A 16,404-nucleotide genomic window follows, 5' to 3' on the forward strand; every position below is an offset into this window, starting at 1 on the left:
CTGACTCCCGCCTTTAATCCCAGCTACTTGGTAGGCTGAAGCAGGAAAATCACTTGATCCCGGAACGCAGAGATTGTAGTGAGCTAAGATGGCGCCACTGCACTCCAGCCTGGGCAGCAGAGAAAGATTCCATCTCAGAGAAAAAAAAAAAGACAAAGAAAGAAAAATGAATAAATACACAGACCTACGCATATATGTGTAGGAATTCACAGTAAACATTATAATAAAATAATTCTAAAAATATGTCCTAAAAATAAAACTTATTGATGAGTTAAATGTAAATTATTAGAGTATTCGATAATTGATTTTGGTTATTTTTAATTGTTTACACCAATTGATTTATATTTGTTCATTTAACTACTGTTAAATAATGGTCATTTCAAATGTGGTTGTCACAATAAATGATAAGAATTTGAGGTGATGAATGATAATTATCTTAATCATTTCTTAATTATCTTAGTTATTCCATATTGTACTCACAAATTATAACATTGCTTCTTACCTTGTAAATATAAACAACCATAATTTGTGAATTTAAAATAAATTTTTTTATTTTAATTTTTAAAATTTATCTGAGATCACTATCTTTTTATTCAGTTCCAGATCTCCTTTGATCATCTTGAGGGCCCATCTGCACCCCTGTCTGCTGAAGACTTCTGGGAGTGGCTGCGGGACAGGCAGAAGCAGGTGTCACGTGTGAGTCGCAACGACTTGGAGCCTCCCTCACCTTGGATTAGGCCATCTCCTCAGGACAACAGGGCTCTTCATTATCCTCACACCGCTGTTGTACTAAACAAGCAATATCACACATCAACTCATCAAGCTTTGCTTTAATTTCCTAAAACATTGTGAAGGTGTAATTTTAACAGTAAATGTATCAGAAACAAATACGATAAGCCCTTTTCCATGGAACAGAGTTTCTTATTAGGACTTTATATGTATTATGTATTTTAATTTCTGTATAGATGAGATACTAATATCTCCATATAGGACATGATTCCTTTAAGTCACCTCTTAAAATTAATTTTTCCTAGGACTCCAAACAAACCCATGATATAATTATAAATTTAAGGTGTAAGAGCTGGGCCAACATTGAGAATATATTAACATTTAGAACATGTGCTTACAAATATTGTTATTTTCCTGTCTGCTGTACCCAATTATAATTTTACACAAAATATTAGTAATTTATCCTGATAAAACAGGTTAGAATATTATATCAATAATTTATTAACTTTGGATAACTAGTAGTATAAAATGTTCCACATATTTTAGCCATGTTTTACTTATCTGTGAAATGTGTGTTTATTAATTTTTCTTTTTAAGATGTCACCTTTGTCTTTCTTTTTTCTGGGCTTTTATTCTAGTAGATATAGCTAAATGCATTTAAACAATTTTTGTAATAATCACATTTACATTTTCTATTTGAATTTTCATATACATGTTATTAAGATTTTAATTTCAATGTAAAATATTTTCCTACAATTGTCTATTTTTATGAGATAAAATTAACATATACAAAAATGCATAGATCTTCAATGTACAGTTTGAGGGTTTCTGGCAAATGTGCACACATTTATCTCCAGCACTTAAGTTAGGGTGAGGAGCAGGTCCATCTCCACAAGTGTCCTCTCGGTGCTTCCAGCCAGCTCTCATGTAAGGATTTTTTTTTTAAGTTTCAACTTATAATTTAGATACAGAGGGGACATGTGTGGACTTGTCACATGGGATTATTGAGTGATGCTGAGGTTTAGAATACAGATTCCATCACCCCCTCCCTCCCCACCAGCAGTCCACAGTGTCTATCATTCTCATATTTATGTCCATGTGTGCTCAACGTTGAGCTCCCACATAGGAGAATATGTGGTATGCGGTTTTTCTGTCCCTGCATTAATTTGCTTATGATTAAGACCCCCAGTTCCATTAATTTTGCTGTAAAGGACATGATTTCATTCTGTTTCATGGCTGTGTAGTATTATATATTGTATATGTACCACATTTTCTATATTCAATCTGCCAATGATGTGCATCTGGGTTGATCTATGTCTTGCCACTGTGAATAGCACAGCAATGAACATACATGTGCATGTGTCGTTTTGGTAGAATTATTTGCTTACTTTTCAGTGTATACACAGTATTGGAATTGCTGGATAACATGATATCTCTGTTTTAAGTTCTTTGAGATATCTCCAGTCTGCTTTCCAAAGTGGCAAGACTAATTTATATTCCCATCAACAGTATATAAGTGTTCTCTTTTCTCCAAAGTCCCACCAGCTTCCACTGTTTTTTGACTTTTAGTGATAGCCATTCTGAGTGGTGTGTGGCTGCTCACCTACAATCATCTCATCTTTGATAAGGCTGATGAAAACAAGCAATGAGGAAGGGACTCCCTGATCAATAAATGGTGCTGGTACAACTGGCTAGCCATATGTTGAAGATTGAAGCTGGACATGTATTTTCAACATACATAAAATTAACTCAAAATTGAATAAAGTGTTAAATGTAAGACCTGAAACCATAAAACTCCTTGAAGATAGCCTTGGAAATACTCTCATCCACATCAGCTTTGACAAAAAAATTTTGGCTAAGTATCCGAAACCAGTTGCAACAAAAACAAAAATAGACAAGTAGGACCTAATTAACTAAGGAGTTTCTGCACAGTAAGACAAACAAGCAAGCAAACAAAACTATCAGCAGGGTAAGCAGACAATCTACAGAATGTGAGAAGATATTCACAAACGTTGCATCCCACAAAGCCCTAATATCCAGAGTCTATAGAGAACGCAAACAAATCAAAAAGCAAAAAACAAATAACCCCTTTAAAAATGGGCTGATATGGGCCGGACACGGTGGCTCATGCCTGTAATCCCAGCACTTTGGGAGGCCGAGGTGGGCGGATCACGAGGTCAGGAGATCGAGACCATCCTGGCCAACATAGTGAAAGGAATCATTTCAAGACATGGAGAACACAGATGGATGATAAATAAAATACATTCATATCCACTTAAGGGTGGAAACTGAGGAAAGTTGACCTAAATGAGTCCAAAGGGCCCTATGGCTTGATTTCTGTCTAGGTCCCAATGTCAGGATTCTTCCAGGACTTTTTGGCTAGCTCATCACTCCTCATCAAGAATTAGCCTCTGCTGTTTCCTCAAAGTGTTTATTTAATCTGATAACCAATTTAATCTGATAACCAATTTGTCTATAAATTGTAGAGTTGAAATGCAACACATATTCATTTGAAATAATCTGGCACAGATTATCTAAGCAAAGTTGATAATGATGTTTTTTCATTCATTTGTATTTAAGATCAGTGGCTAAGCATTGATATTTTTGATAGCATCTGTGATAACATCTGTGATTCTCTCAGCAGCTTTATCTTCTGAGAATATGATCTGGTGTGGTAGTTTTCCTAGCTTAAATGTTATCTCTTTTTGCATTGACTTCCACCTTTATATTTGCCAGGAATCTGGGACAAAGGAGCGCTTCTAAGAATTCCCTAACTTGCCCATTTTGGTGGGTTTTCCAGAATATGTTAGGTGCTCTTTTGTTTATGAAGCATCCCAAAGCCATGCACTGCCCTAAAACATGTTTATTTCCTAGTTAGACAAATCGGAATTTCTAATAAATACAATCAATTCTGCCATCTGGGCTGATTTTACATCAGATAGAAGACCGTGTTCTAAAGGAAATCTTACATTAGTAACAGCAATTTTAGTCATTAACCTAGAGTTTTATTTCTGAGGGGTGAATCGTAACAAATAATATCAGGTCGAGGTTCTCAGTGGGACTGTCTAAACCTCTTGGGTGTCCAGAGTCTTCCCTGTTAACATGAAGCATTTATGAGCACAGTCATAGTTTCCAGCCATGCTTCTCCCTGTCTCTCTATCACCACAAACTAACAGAGACCTCACCTGGAACTTGGGTTAATTTCCAAATAAGTTATTTTTTAACCTTTATGTCTCTAGATTATTGTGTGAGGCTATTCCAGTAGAAAGTTTAAAAGAACATTTGAACTGACTAAACAATACAGAAAATCACTAATGAAATGAAAAGGCTAGATGTGAAAGGCTCCAGGCCTGGATAATGCAACAGTTCATGTATGCAGGTAGTTTCTTCACGCAGTTCTACACTGACACACCCAGCATGTCAGCTTCAAGCCCCATTTGACTCCTATTATGTAGAGACATGGCAATGACATCCTCCAGGTTCACACACAGATATGGAAATTGGTGGGAATAGGGGAGGAGGCGACTCTGCAATTCTCTGAAGGACCGGGAAAGCCTAAACAGACCATCTCCCTGGTCTCCATGACTGCCCCACGTGCCCACATGCACTCCCGTCCCTGATAGGATAAGAGGACTCCGTTGATGGGGCTGAGCATGTTATGATATAAATTACTAGGGACTGACATTGAGGTTTCAATAACTAATTTTTATAACCTAAGCTTAATTACCCCCAAATGGTTACCACTTTCTTCAGTGAAAAATTGCTTGCCTTGATTGAGTTTTAGGAAGATTCCCAATGTTCACAACCGAGCTTCCAAGAGTGCATTGAGAGCAGAAACTGAATGAGGGCAGAGAAACCCAACTTTCCTGTATTCACCACTAAACTCAAGTGGACTCAGCACTGCCTTTGATCACTGCTGCTTCTCTGCAGAGTTCAGGTTTCTACTTCTCACAAATCCAACACAGCCTCTCCCTCTCCTCAAATGTTTGGCCTCCACTTCCTGTAAGGTCACACTCTGTTCTTAGCTTTTCCTCTGAATGATCTTAGGAGGGTGGTGATGAGCCATTACATGGACATTTTATATCATCTCAACATGAGACCCGCGAGTGGTCATGAATTATTCTTCTGGTTATGTTAATTGCATTTTCTTGGCATGTTCATTAGCAGTAATATTCGAAACCATTTCACTTAAATCTTTGATGCTTCATTTTTTGTTGTTGTTGTTGCTATGACACTTTTTCTTCTATTGAGTCTTCCCACTAGCCTTATAACATGACCTAGTATCCAGGCTCAGTTGTCACTAATCACCACATATGTCAAAAGTTAAGCAAAATTTTCACAGCAGACATCATTTTCTCTTTTCTGGGGATGAACACACACTGCTGAGCTACCCCCACTTACAAGAACATATGCACAATTATGATATTTTCATTTACTTGACTAATAAGTTATATCGTTCTCCCTTCAAATTCTTTACCTCCCAGAAGGCCTGGACAAATTCTTCTCCATCTGTTCAAACCATAAACTCAGAAACCAAACCACATGGTGAGTAGAGCTCACCTGGTTCTGAATATTGTGTCCATCTCTTCCCCTCCAGTGTTCCACAGCCCCTCGGCACATCTGTCCAGGTTCTTTCAAGAAAGTTTAGCTCCTGCACAGTAAAAGAAACAATTGAGTGAGGGGAGAACCTGCAGATGATAGACAATATTTGAAAACTATTGGCTGGGCGCGGTGCCTCATGCCTATAATCCCAGCAGTTTTGGGAGGCAGAGGTGGGTGGATCACGAGGTCAGGAGATCGAGACCATCCTGGCTAACACAGTGAAACCCCGTCTCTACTTAAAAAAAAAAAAAAAAAAATTAGCCGGGCGTAGTGGTGGGTGCCTGTAGTCCCAGTTATTCGGGAGGCTGAGGCAGGAGAATGGCCTGAACCCGGGAGGCGGAGCTTGCAGTGAGCCGAGATCGCGCCACTGCACTCCAGCCTGGGCGACAGAGTGAGACTCCTTTTCAAAAAAATATATATATATATAAATAAATAAAATAAAATAAAATGATTTATATAACAAGAGATTACTATCAAGCATATAAAATAACCTCAACTCAACTGCAAATAATAATGTGATATAATGAGTGAATAACATGAATACATACCTCTAAGCAAAAGAAATGAAAAAGGGTAGAAAGATAGATAGATATGTTAGTACATACACATATATATATTGCTAGAAATCACTAATATTCAGGAAAATGCAAATTCACAATGAGATGTCTTCTCATCTTTCATCTTTGCAAGAAAATGTGTTATCAGAAAGGTAAATAATAAAAATAATAACAAGCTAGCTGGGTACATCAAAAGGGAAATTCTTATAGACTACTGGTGGAAATGTAAATCAGTCCAACCATCATGGGAAAAAATAGAACTACCATATAATTCAGCATTCCAACTGCTGAGTATATATCTATCTAGATAATTAAAAGAAAAAAAAACTAATATTGAAGAGATACCTATACACCCATGTTTATTGCAGTGCTATTCACAATAGCTAACATATGAAATCAACATATGTGTCTATCAACAGGTGAATTGATAAATAAAATGTGGTATATTTAAACAATGGAATATTATTCATCACTAAAATGAAATTCTGCCATTTGAAGCAACATGCATGGAACTGGACACCATTATGTTGAGTGAAACAAGCCAGACACAGAAAAATAAATACCGTATTTTCTCCATACAATGTGTAAGTTGAAGAAAGTTGATCTTCTAGAAGTAAATAATAGAGTAGTGGTTATGAGATGCTGGGAATGGGAGGAGACTGAGAGATAAGAAGAGGCTTGTTAACAAATGCACAATCATAGGTCGACAGGAGGGATACACTCTAGTGTTCTTCAGTGCAGTAGGGTGACTACAGCTAAAAATATATTATACATTGTATGTTTACAAGGAGCCAGAAAAGAGAATTTTGTATGCTACCAACACAAAGAAATGTCAGTATCTAAGCTGATGAATTTGCTGATTGTTCTGATTTGGTCATACCACACGGGTATAGAAATATCATGTTGTACCCCACGAATATAAACAGTTATTATGTGCCAAATCTAAAAAAATCCTTTAATTAAAAAAGATTTATTTGCACACGTTACAAATGATTCAACACAGAGCCAGGAATAAATACCATTTTTATTTGAAATAGTGAGTTTCCTAAGAACATAGTTACATTCATTTGAACCAAACCATGCACTGGATCATGGTGAAAAAAGACAAACTTACGCATAGAATAATGCATTTTTAATTTTAGGCTTCTATTTAATACTATAAATGCACATACATTTAAAACAGCTAAGTAAAGTATAAACTTGAGGAAATGTGCATGTGGTGTGTGAGGTGAGAGCTTTTTATTGTACATCACTCTGTCCGTGGTGGATGTGGTGTGTGTGTGCCCGTGTCTGCTTGTGTTTCCTCTGCTTGGAGTTCTCTGTCACTCTCGGATCTGTAGTTCAGCGTCGTTCACAAAACTGGGAACGTTCTTAGCTATATTTTTTCAAGTACTGTCTCTGTATCTACAGTTTCTCCTTTCAGATTTAAAAGGTACATAAACTATACTATTTGATATTAATGTTTACTTTCTTCACTCTCTTTTCATTTGCAATATTTGCAATTTGCTTGGTGAAATTTCTAGTAACATTTTTAGCACATGGTTTCATTTAAAAGCTGAGCCAACTCTACTGAGGAGTGTGCCTAAAACTTGCTCAATGTTTTTGTTTTTTGTTTTTTTGTTTTTTTTTTTGAGACGGAGTCTCGCTCTGTCACCCAGGCTGGAGTGCAGTGGCCGGATCTCAGCTCACTGCAAGCTCTGTCTCCAGGGTTCAGGCCATTCTCCTGCCTCAGCCTCCCGAGTAGCTGGGACTACAGGCGCCTGCCACCTCGCCAGATAATATTTTGTATTTTTGGTAGAGACGGGGTTTCACCATGTTAGCCAGGATGGTCTCGATCTCCTGACCTCGTGATCCGCCGGCCTCCGCCTCCCAAAGTGCTGGGATTACAGGCTTGAGCCACCGCGCCCGGCCCAGCTTGCTCAATGTTTATCCTGCATTGCTTTTGATTTCTTATACATTTCCATTTGATTCTTTCTTAGTATTTTCATCTCTCAGTTCCCTATCTAGTCCTGCATTATGTCCACAGTTTCTTTAAGAGATTTTTACATGTGAATTATAGTTACTTTACATATCTTATTTAATTAGATAGTATAATATCTGCATCATTTACAAATCTCATTCTGATCATTTGTTTATTGTGACTTTGGTATTACTCATTAATATATTTAATAATTGTGCTGATAAGCAGATATGTTGAGTTGGACGGTTGATACTGGCGAATTATTTCATTTTATGCATTTTCTGCCTGTGTTTGACCACAGTTTAACTTTGCTGGGCCTTTATTGTGGGAGCATCTGTGGATTTTCTCAGAGCTACATTTGACATTTTCTTTTGCAGTGAACGTCAGAGGTGAAGTCTGTTCTTCTGTGTCCACCAGAGACTTCAGATCCTCCAGTGATAGCTTGTTTTTCTTTCCTGCTTGGCTCTGTCTCTTCACCTTGTTCCCTCCTCCAGAGAATCTCTTTCAGCTCCTTCAGGTGAGTTAAAATGTTGTATTTAGCTGAAAATTGTGAAATTGGTTGAAGGCAATAGAATAAAGGGAGACTTCCTGAACTTTCCTGCATCCGTACTGTGACCTTGAGTCTGGGTGTGACCTTCCGAGTGTTTCTGAACTTCCTCCAGATGAGATGTTCGTCTCTCTGTTTTTGTCCTTTTTTCTGGGATGGAGTCCTCTTGTTTGCCCCAATTGTTCCCTCCCACAGCTCCAATGTTCTATTTTGGTGTGATTATCTTCCAGATTCGCTGACCTCACCTTCATATCAAGGCTCTGATTAAATAAGAAGGAGGGGAGATACTTCTTAATGAAATTTAGGTGAAGACCTCTTTTTCCATCTCAGTTCCTAAAAGATTACTCCAGTGCCCCTAAGATAACTGGCTTTTGTAGCTTGCTCCTGCAGAGTAATATCTTAATTCTGCAGTGGGGATAAAGGGGGTGGATCTCAATGCATTTCGGAGTGTGAGCTCTTTTTCTCTCACAGACAGACACATTGGGAAAGAACGATTTTTGTGAATGTCCCCATTTTGGGGAAAAGGAATTCAAGAGGATATAAAAGCTCTTCAGTACGTGGTCCCTGAGAAATTCACACTACAACATGTTTACCACACTCGACTTCAAGTAATCGTATATATGTGTGTGTGTGTGTGTGTGTGCATGTTTCTCTTGAAATAGCTTATGTTTTACATGCCAGACTCTGCCCCAGTTCAGCTCATACCCTGGCTTTGTTACTCTCTACAAGAACTTGCCTTTCCCTAGATTTTCCATTTGATGTTTATCTTAAAACTTCCAGTATTTAAAGTAAATGACGAGTTAATGGGTGCAGCACACCAACATGGCACATGTATACATATGTAACAAACCTACACGTTGTACACGTACCCTAGAACTTAAAGTATAAAAATAAATAAATAAATAAAAATAAAATTTGCAAAATAACATCTTCTCTGTTTATCTGTTATTGTTGATGTCCTTGTTGTTAAAAAAAAAAAAAGTAAAGTGTATTCCCCATTTAAGTACATTTCGAAGCTGAGTTGCAGGTTTTTTTTGGTAAGACCAAGAGTATTAAAAGAATGCAAATATAGTTAAGCTGCTTAATAGAAAAACAAATTATGGTAAATATATACACTGGAATACTACCAATCACTTATAATAAATAAATGCCTGATACACAGAACAACAAGGTAAAATATCTAAGTATTTATGTTGAGTCAAATAAGCCAAAAAAATAAGAATATATACTATGTTATTTCATTTTTATAAATCCTGCTAAATAAAAATGTATCTAAATTAGCACAATGAAGATCAGTAATTGCTTGGGGAAATGGTAGAAGAAGGGAAGGGGAGAGGAGGAGGAATACAGCAGAACAAGAGGAAATGTTAAGGAAAATTCACTTGTCCAATTTATTGATAATGATAGTTACATCATGTTTATTTATTGTACATTTTAAATATATGTTTATTATCTTTCAATTAAGCCTCATAAAATGTATTACAAGCAAACAAATGGAAACTTAGACAAGAAAGGAGTAACAGCAAGATAGAAAAATACATTAAATGTCAGAAGTACCTGAAAATGAATGTCCCTGGGCCCTAGTTCTCTCCATATTTTCAAGTGAGTGCTGGAGTGCGGTGACATCACACGTGCTCTTATTCCAGAAAGTGGATTCTGTTTTTTTTTTTTTTTTTTTTTTTTTTTTTTGAGACGGAGTCTCGCTCTGCCGCCCAGGCTGGAGTGCAGTGGCCGGATCTCAGCTCACTGCAAGCTCCGCCTCCTGGGTTTACGCCATTCTCCTGCCTCAGCCTCCCAAGCAGCTGGGACTACAGACGCCCGCCACGTCGCCCGGCTAGTTTTTTGTATTTTTTAGTAGAGACGGGGTTTCATCATGTTAGCCAGGATGGTCTCGATCTCCTGACCTCGTGATCCGCCCGTCTCGGCCTCCCAAAGTGCTGGGATTACAGGCTTGAGCCACCGCGCCCGGCCAGAAAGTGGATTCTGAAAACCACACCGGGCACATCCAGCTTTGTCCTGGAGTTGGTTTAGGGAGAAGTCAGAGCCATTGATGAGCAGCACAGGGCCAGACACTGGGGTCCGTCCACTCATCCCAGATATGAGCTCCTAGACGCATACAGAGCCCCCTCCATGTGTGGGTTCACTTCCACATCTGTAAATGGAGAAAATATTGACTCCCACAGAACATAATATATACAAATATTTTAAAATATAATAGAGTGATCAGGACAAAGTGTTTATCACAGCACAATTTCATAAGACAGTACGTTTTCCAAATACCATCATTGTCAGCAAACTTCTGCAGGGCACCATCTTCTAATTTAGATACAGCCTACTCCTCCAGCGGCCCACCGTAGAGCTGCTATGTAGTAGGAGACATGCAAGTAGGGCCCTCCCTCTACTGATGAAAACCAACCCAACCCTGACCCTGCAGCTCTGAGAGAGGAGCCTTAGCCCTGAATTCCAAGGCACTTCCACTTGGGGATCAGCCCTGAACACAGAGGACTCACCATGGAGTTGGGGCTGAGCTGGGTTTTCTTTGTTGCTATATTTGAAGGTGATTCATGGAAAAGGAGAGAGATTGACTGTGAGTGGATATGAGTGAGAGAAACAGTGGAAACTGTCATGGCGCTGCAGGGAGTGTCTTTAGCATGTTAATGCATTATGATTAGCATATAATGAGCAGCGAGGATGAACAGAGATCACATTTGTTGCCATCTTGGTTTTAGTGGGCTTTGGCCAGTTTCTTTACTGTCACCTTTATCAGCAAGGTCTGTATGACCTCGATCTTGTGCAGGCCTCCTATCTCATCCTGTGACTAAGAACCTGTCTCATCACAGCTCCATTATGTCACCTACCACCATTAGACTGCAGGTAATAACTCCATCTTGATTTTTCTGACCCCATTTTCTCATCTTACTCATTTGTAAGTTTGGTTATAGAAAATGTTATCTTTTAGTTTTTTATTCAAACCTCAGAATTCCATGAACACATCAGGAATAATACAAAATATGTCCAGTTTTTGGGAAGTGTAAATGAATATCCATACTGTTTATGTGTGTGTGCTGTGTGTGTGTGTCTGTGTGTGTGTGTGGATATGTCAGTCACATCCCAATGAACATGATTCCTTAATTATATAGTCGAAATACATTTGTGTTTGCTGAAAATCGCCTGCAGTGATGTCTGTGGAGCTGACCTTGTCACCTTACTGAGAGGATGCATAGTGAACAGGCGAGGTCTCATAGGAAAGATCCAAGTTCCAGCCCCCAGGACTGGCTGAGCTCCTGGCTTTGAGCCAGACATAGGACCAGGCATCTCAGAATCAGTACCGCCAGACCTTGTTTTTCTGGGCTGCATGGACAGCAGAGGACCCACAGGAGAATCTCAGAACTCAGCCAAGACAGAGTCCCATTTAGGAGCAGATGGAGCAAGGAACCAGCCAGGGAACCTCTGACTACAATCTAGGGTTGTCTTCTTTGGCTCAACAACGTCCAACCCTAAGGAGACCACCCACTGTATCAATTATAACTCAGAACTTTCCTGTTCCTAAGAAAAACACAAGTGAATATAACTCTGCAGTTAACTCCCTGAACCTGGGATGATGAGTCTCCATGGCCTTATAAACACAGAGACCACATCCAGTGCAGGTGCAGACCAAGGCTGCACCAGTCAGCCAGCTGCTCCCGCAGAAGTCTTCCAGGTCCCTTGTCCAAAGCATCTGCTCATTCATGGGCTGAGAAAAGGGAAGTCATTCCTGCAGCCTGCTCTCTCCACAGAGCTGACAGGGCACAAGGACAGCATCGATTATTCTTGGAACTTTCCTATAGGAATGCAGCTGTGTGCAGACACACTTCTTTATGTAATTATTGGTAAATGTTTATTATTTATTCTCTTAAATTTTTAAATAAAAATTCATCACTTTCCCCCTAATCAAAGAGGATTTTGATCAGAATGCTTGTGGGGAGCCTCCTTCTCTCCCAGATGCCCACCGTCATTTCTCTTGAAGGGAGGAAGAACGGCAGCTCTCTTGATTTCTAGTCTAATCCTCTAGGACTGAAACCAGAAGGCTGCACGTCCCCTGCGTGAGCATCCAAGAAGATCCTGTCTGTGGAAGCAGGAGTGTCACAGCCTTGACTGAGAGCCACGGTCCTGAAATGAGACGATGTCCCCAGTGGAGAGCACATGTGGACACCCACACCTGAGGGCTCACTGCGCCTCACCACAGATGCACTCCCCTACTGAGTCCTGAGACCTGAGTGCACCCCATAGAGTAGGGCTCAGATGAGGGATGCAAATCTCCACCAGCTCCACCCTCCTCACGATTGAAAAGCTGAGCACCGGGCCTGGCTCAGTGACTGCTGTGCCCCACCATGGACATTCTTTGCTCCACACTCCTGCTGCTAACTGTCCCGTCCTGTGAGTGCTGTGGTCAGGGACGACTTCAGGGGTAAAACATCTGCTCTTTTCTTTGTGGGCTTCATCTTCTTATGCTTTCTCCACAGGGGTCTGGTCTCAGGTGACCTTGAAGGAGTCTGGTCCTGCGCTGGTGAAACCCACACAGACCCTCACGCTGACCTGCACCTTCTCTGGGTTCTCACTCAGCACTAGTGGTATAGGTGTGGGCTGGATCCGTCAGCCCCCAGGGAAGGCCCTGGAGTGGCTTGCACGCATTTATTGGGATGATGGTAAATACTACAGCCCATCGCTGAAGAGCAGGCTCACCATCTCCAAGGACACCTCCAAAAACCAGGTGGTTCTAACAATGACCAACATGGACCCTGTGGACACAGCCACATATTACTGTGCACGGAGACCACAGAGACACAGCCCAGGGCGCCTCCTGTACAAGAACCCAGGCTGCTTCTTATTGGTGCTCCCTCCCCACCAATGCAGAACAGGAAAGTGCAGCTGAGATGCCTTTTCCTGACAGGGTCTGGGCTTCTTATCCCCATCTGACTCAGACCCTTGTCTTCCTCCCTCTTCTTTACTAATAAATGGCGTGTCCCCTGCTAGTGGTTCCTGCAAGCAGAAGCTGTTTCCTGTTTGACAACGATTCAGCAGGAAAGGTTCCTGTTATCTAAAAAAAAAAAAAAAAGACAGATGAGACTTAATTAATCTAAAGATTTTTTTTCAAAATAACAGAGTGAATAGGCAATTTGCAGAATGACAGAAAACTTTTGCATGCTTTGCCTATGACAGGGAACTAACATGAAGAATTTTCAAGGAACTCAAACAACTCTACAACAACAACAGCAACAAGCACCAAATAAACCACTAAAATGAGCAAAGGGCATGAGTAGACATTTTCCTTTTTTTTTTTTTTTTTTTTTTGGATGGAGTCTGGTGCTCTGTTCCCCAGACTGGAGTGCAGTGGCGCCATCTCGGCTCACTGCAAGCCCCGCCTCCTGGGTTCATGCTATTCTCCTACCTCAGCCTCCCAAGTAGCTGGGACTACAGGCACCCACCACCACACCTAGCTAATTTTTTGTATTTTTAGTAGAGACAGGGTTTCACTGTGTTAGTCAGGATGGTCTCCATCCCCTGACGTCGTGATCCACCCACCTCAGCCTCCCAAAGTGCTGGGATTACAGGCGTGAGCCACCAAGCCAGGCGACATTTTCAAAAGAACACATAGAAATGGATAATAAATATATAAACAAGGCTCAACATCACTGACCATCAGGGAAATGCAAATTAAAACCGCAATAAGATATCATCTTCCACCAGTTGCAATGACTATTATTAAAAACTCAAAAATATCAGATGTTGGTGAGGATGGAAAACAAAGGCAACTCTTAGACACTGTTGATGAGGATGTGGACGAGTACAGCCTCTATGGAGAATGGTATGGAGATTTCCCAGAAAACTAGAAATAGACCTGCCATTTGGTCCAGCAATCCCACTACTGGGTAACTACCCAAAGGAAAATAAACCATTATTTCAAAAAGATACCCACACTTCTATGCTTACCATAAAACTATTCTCAGTAGCACATGTGTCAAACGGAGTGTCCGCCAACGGATGATTTTATAAAAGAATATAGCGTGTATGCACAATTTAATAATTGTCAGCCACAATAAGGAATGAAACTGTGTCTTTTGCAGCAAGATGCATAGAATTGAGGTACAATATAATTAGTGAATTACCTCACAAACAGAATGTCACATGTCACACGTTATTACTTATAAGAGGGAAGTAAACAGTGTGTACACAAGGACATGTAGAGAGAAATTATGGACATTGGAGACTTAGAAGGATGGGATGGCAGAAGGTGGGAGCATGATGAGACATGACATAATGGACACAATATACAATAAGTAAGAGTTGACCAATGATTTTAAAATTGAAATGTAACATATGATCAATAAATGAAATTGATATTAGTTGACTTCATTAAATTTAAAAACTTTTTCTACTCAAGTGACTATGAGAAAATGAATGCCAGGTTACAGATGAAAAACTGTTCGCAAGTCATATAACCACCAATGTAATTATAATAAGAACCCTCAGAACTCAACTGTGAATAAAAAGGAAACAACCGATGGATAAATTAGGCAAGGGTTTGTACAGACATTTCATCAAAGACGATGTGCAGACGACACAGAAGCAAATAACCAGGCTCTCAACAGGAATCTCCATTAGAGAAATTGAAATCAAGTCCACAATGAGACACCACCACACACTTTTTAAAATGACTGAAATTAAGAAGAAATACAGATAACACCAAGGCCGGTGAGCATGCCGGGTTGCTAGAGTCTAAATCATTGCTAATGGGAATGCATAATCAAACAGATACTCAAGAAAATAAGTTTTAATTTTCTCTAAAATCAAATATGCCCTTAACACCTGACCCTAATATCCTACTCCTGAATATTTGCTTCAGAGAAATACGATCTTATATTCACACATAACTTCTGTTCAAATATTCAAGATATTGTGTGTGTGGGTGTGTGTGTTAGAAACTAAAAATAACATAAATGTCTCAAAATTTGAATAGGTGGAGAAACTAGGAAGCATCTATCAATTGAACACCATCAGCAATAAAAAAATAACAAGTGACCGAAACATAAACCATTACTGGTGAACTCCAGACATGATGCTAAGTGAGAGAAGTCAGTCTCAAAGCTCAAAGGGACACAGCTGTCAGCACCATGGTCATCCTCAGGTGTCAGTGGTTTGGGCTGGGCTCTCTCTGTCTCTTTCCTGACCAGGCCCAGATGTTGAGCTCCAACACTTGCAGATGGAAAATCCTACTATTTTCAATCATGCTCTGAGGTTTGAATTGCTTCACAGACTGAAGCAAACAAACACGGGGTAATTTGTATAGTGCCCGGCATATTTTCCAACCACAAGAGAACCTCCCCCAGCTCTCCTGCTCCTCGCTTCTCTCCTGCAAGCCAGCAGCCCTGCAGTGTAGCCTGCATCTCCCATGAAACAACCCATCTCGTTCCAAGGGCCTTCCGCCACACCCTCCACTGTTTTTGAGAGCACTGGCAGGCTTTGAACTTTTCCACATTCTGTTGTTATTGAAGTTAGGATGTTTAGGACCAAATTAAGGATCATACTTTATGACTGAATTCCAGCACTCCCTCTCCCCTGGGACAGAGCACATAACCAGGATTCTGCAGGTGGAGACTAAGTTGAGCTTTTTCCTTCCTCAGCGTAGGAGATGAGCGCTAGGTGGAGGGTTGGGCAGAAGCTCCCCATGTTCCCAGTACTCTGGTTCTGGGGGGGAGCCTCTGCCGTAGGACAGAGCTAGAAACCAGGGACCCAATGTTCCCAGCGGCTCTGAACCCAGGGCAGAGCCTCCATCCATGAGTGGGGCTCCATGGAAGAAGTGAGTCTCCAGCTCTCAGTAGCTCTTGTCCAGATCTGAGCCTCAGCATCACGTGCTGTGGGCAGGGTCAGAGGGCCAATGTCCTGGCCCCTGGGGAAGAGTTTGCTCTGGTTGGAGGTGGTAGAAGGTGTCCTGTCTTCCTGGATGCATCTTCTGCAGTGGAGTTTACATC

The 16,404-nt window shown here is 40.4% G+C and overlaps 3 gene segments (V, D, J or C); all 3 read left to right on the top strand.

The window, feature by feature from the left end:
- The window catches only part of LOC117069611, a 314,331-nt gene that overhangs the window by 143,019 nt on the left and 154,908 nt on the right, over positions 1 to 16,404 (top strand).
- LOC117069733 overlaps positions 1 to 16,404 on the top strand; it is a 95,420-nt gene that overhangs the window by 43,044 nt on the left and 35,972 nt on the right.
- LOC117069744 lies at positions 12,751 to 13,322 on the top strand. The segment is given in 2 exon segments: positions 12,751 to 12,811; positions 12,898 to 13,322. Coding segments are annotated over 2 exon segments (456 nt in total).

This window comes from Trachypithecus francoisi, unplaced genomic scaffold (genome assembly GCF_009764315.1).
Source record: "Trachypithecus francoisi isolate TF-2019V2 unplaced genomic scaffold, Tfra_2.0 Lachesis_group3, whole genome shotgun sequence".
NCBI lineage: Eukaryota > Metazoa > Chordata > Mammalia > Primates > Cercopithecidae > Trachypithecus > Trachypithecus francoisi.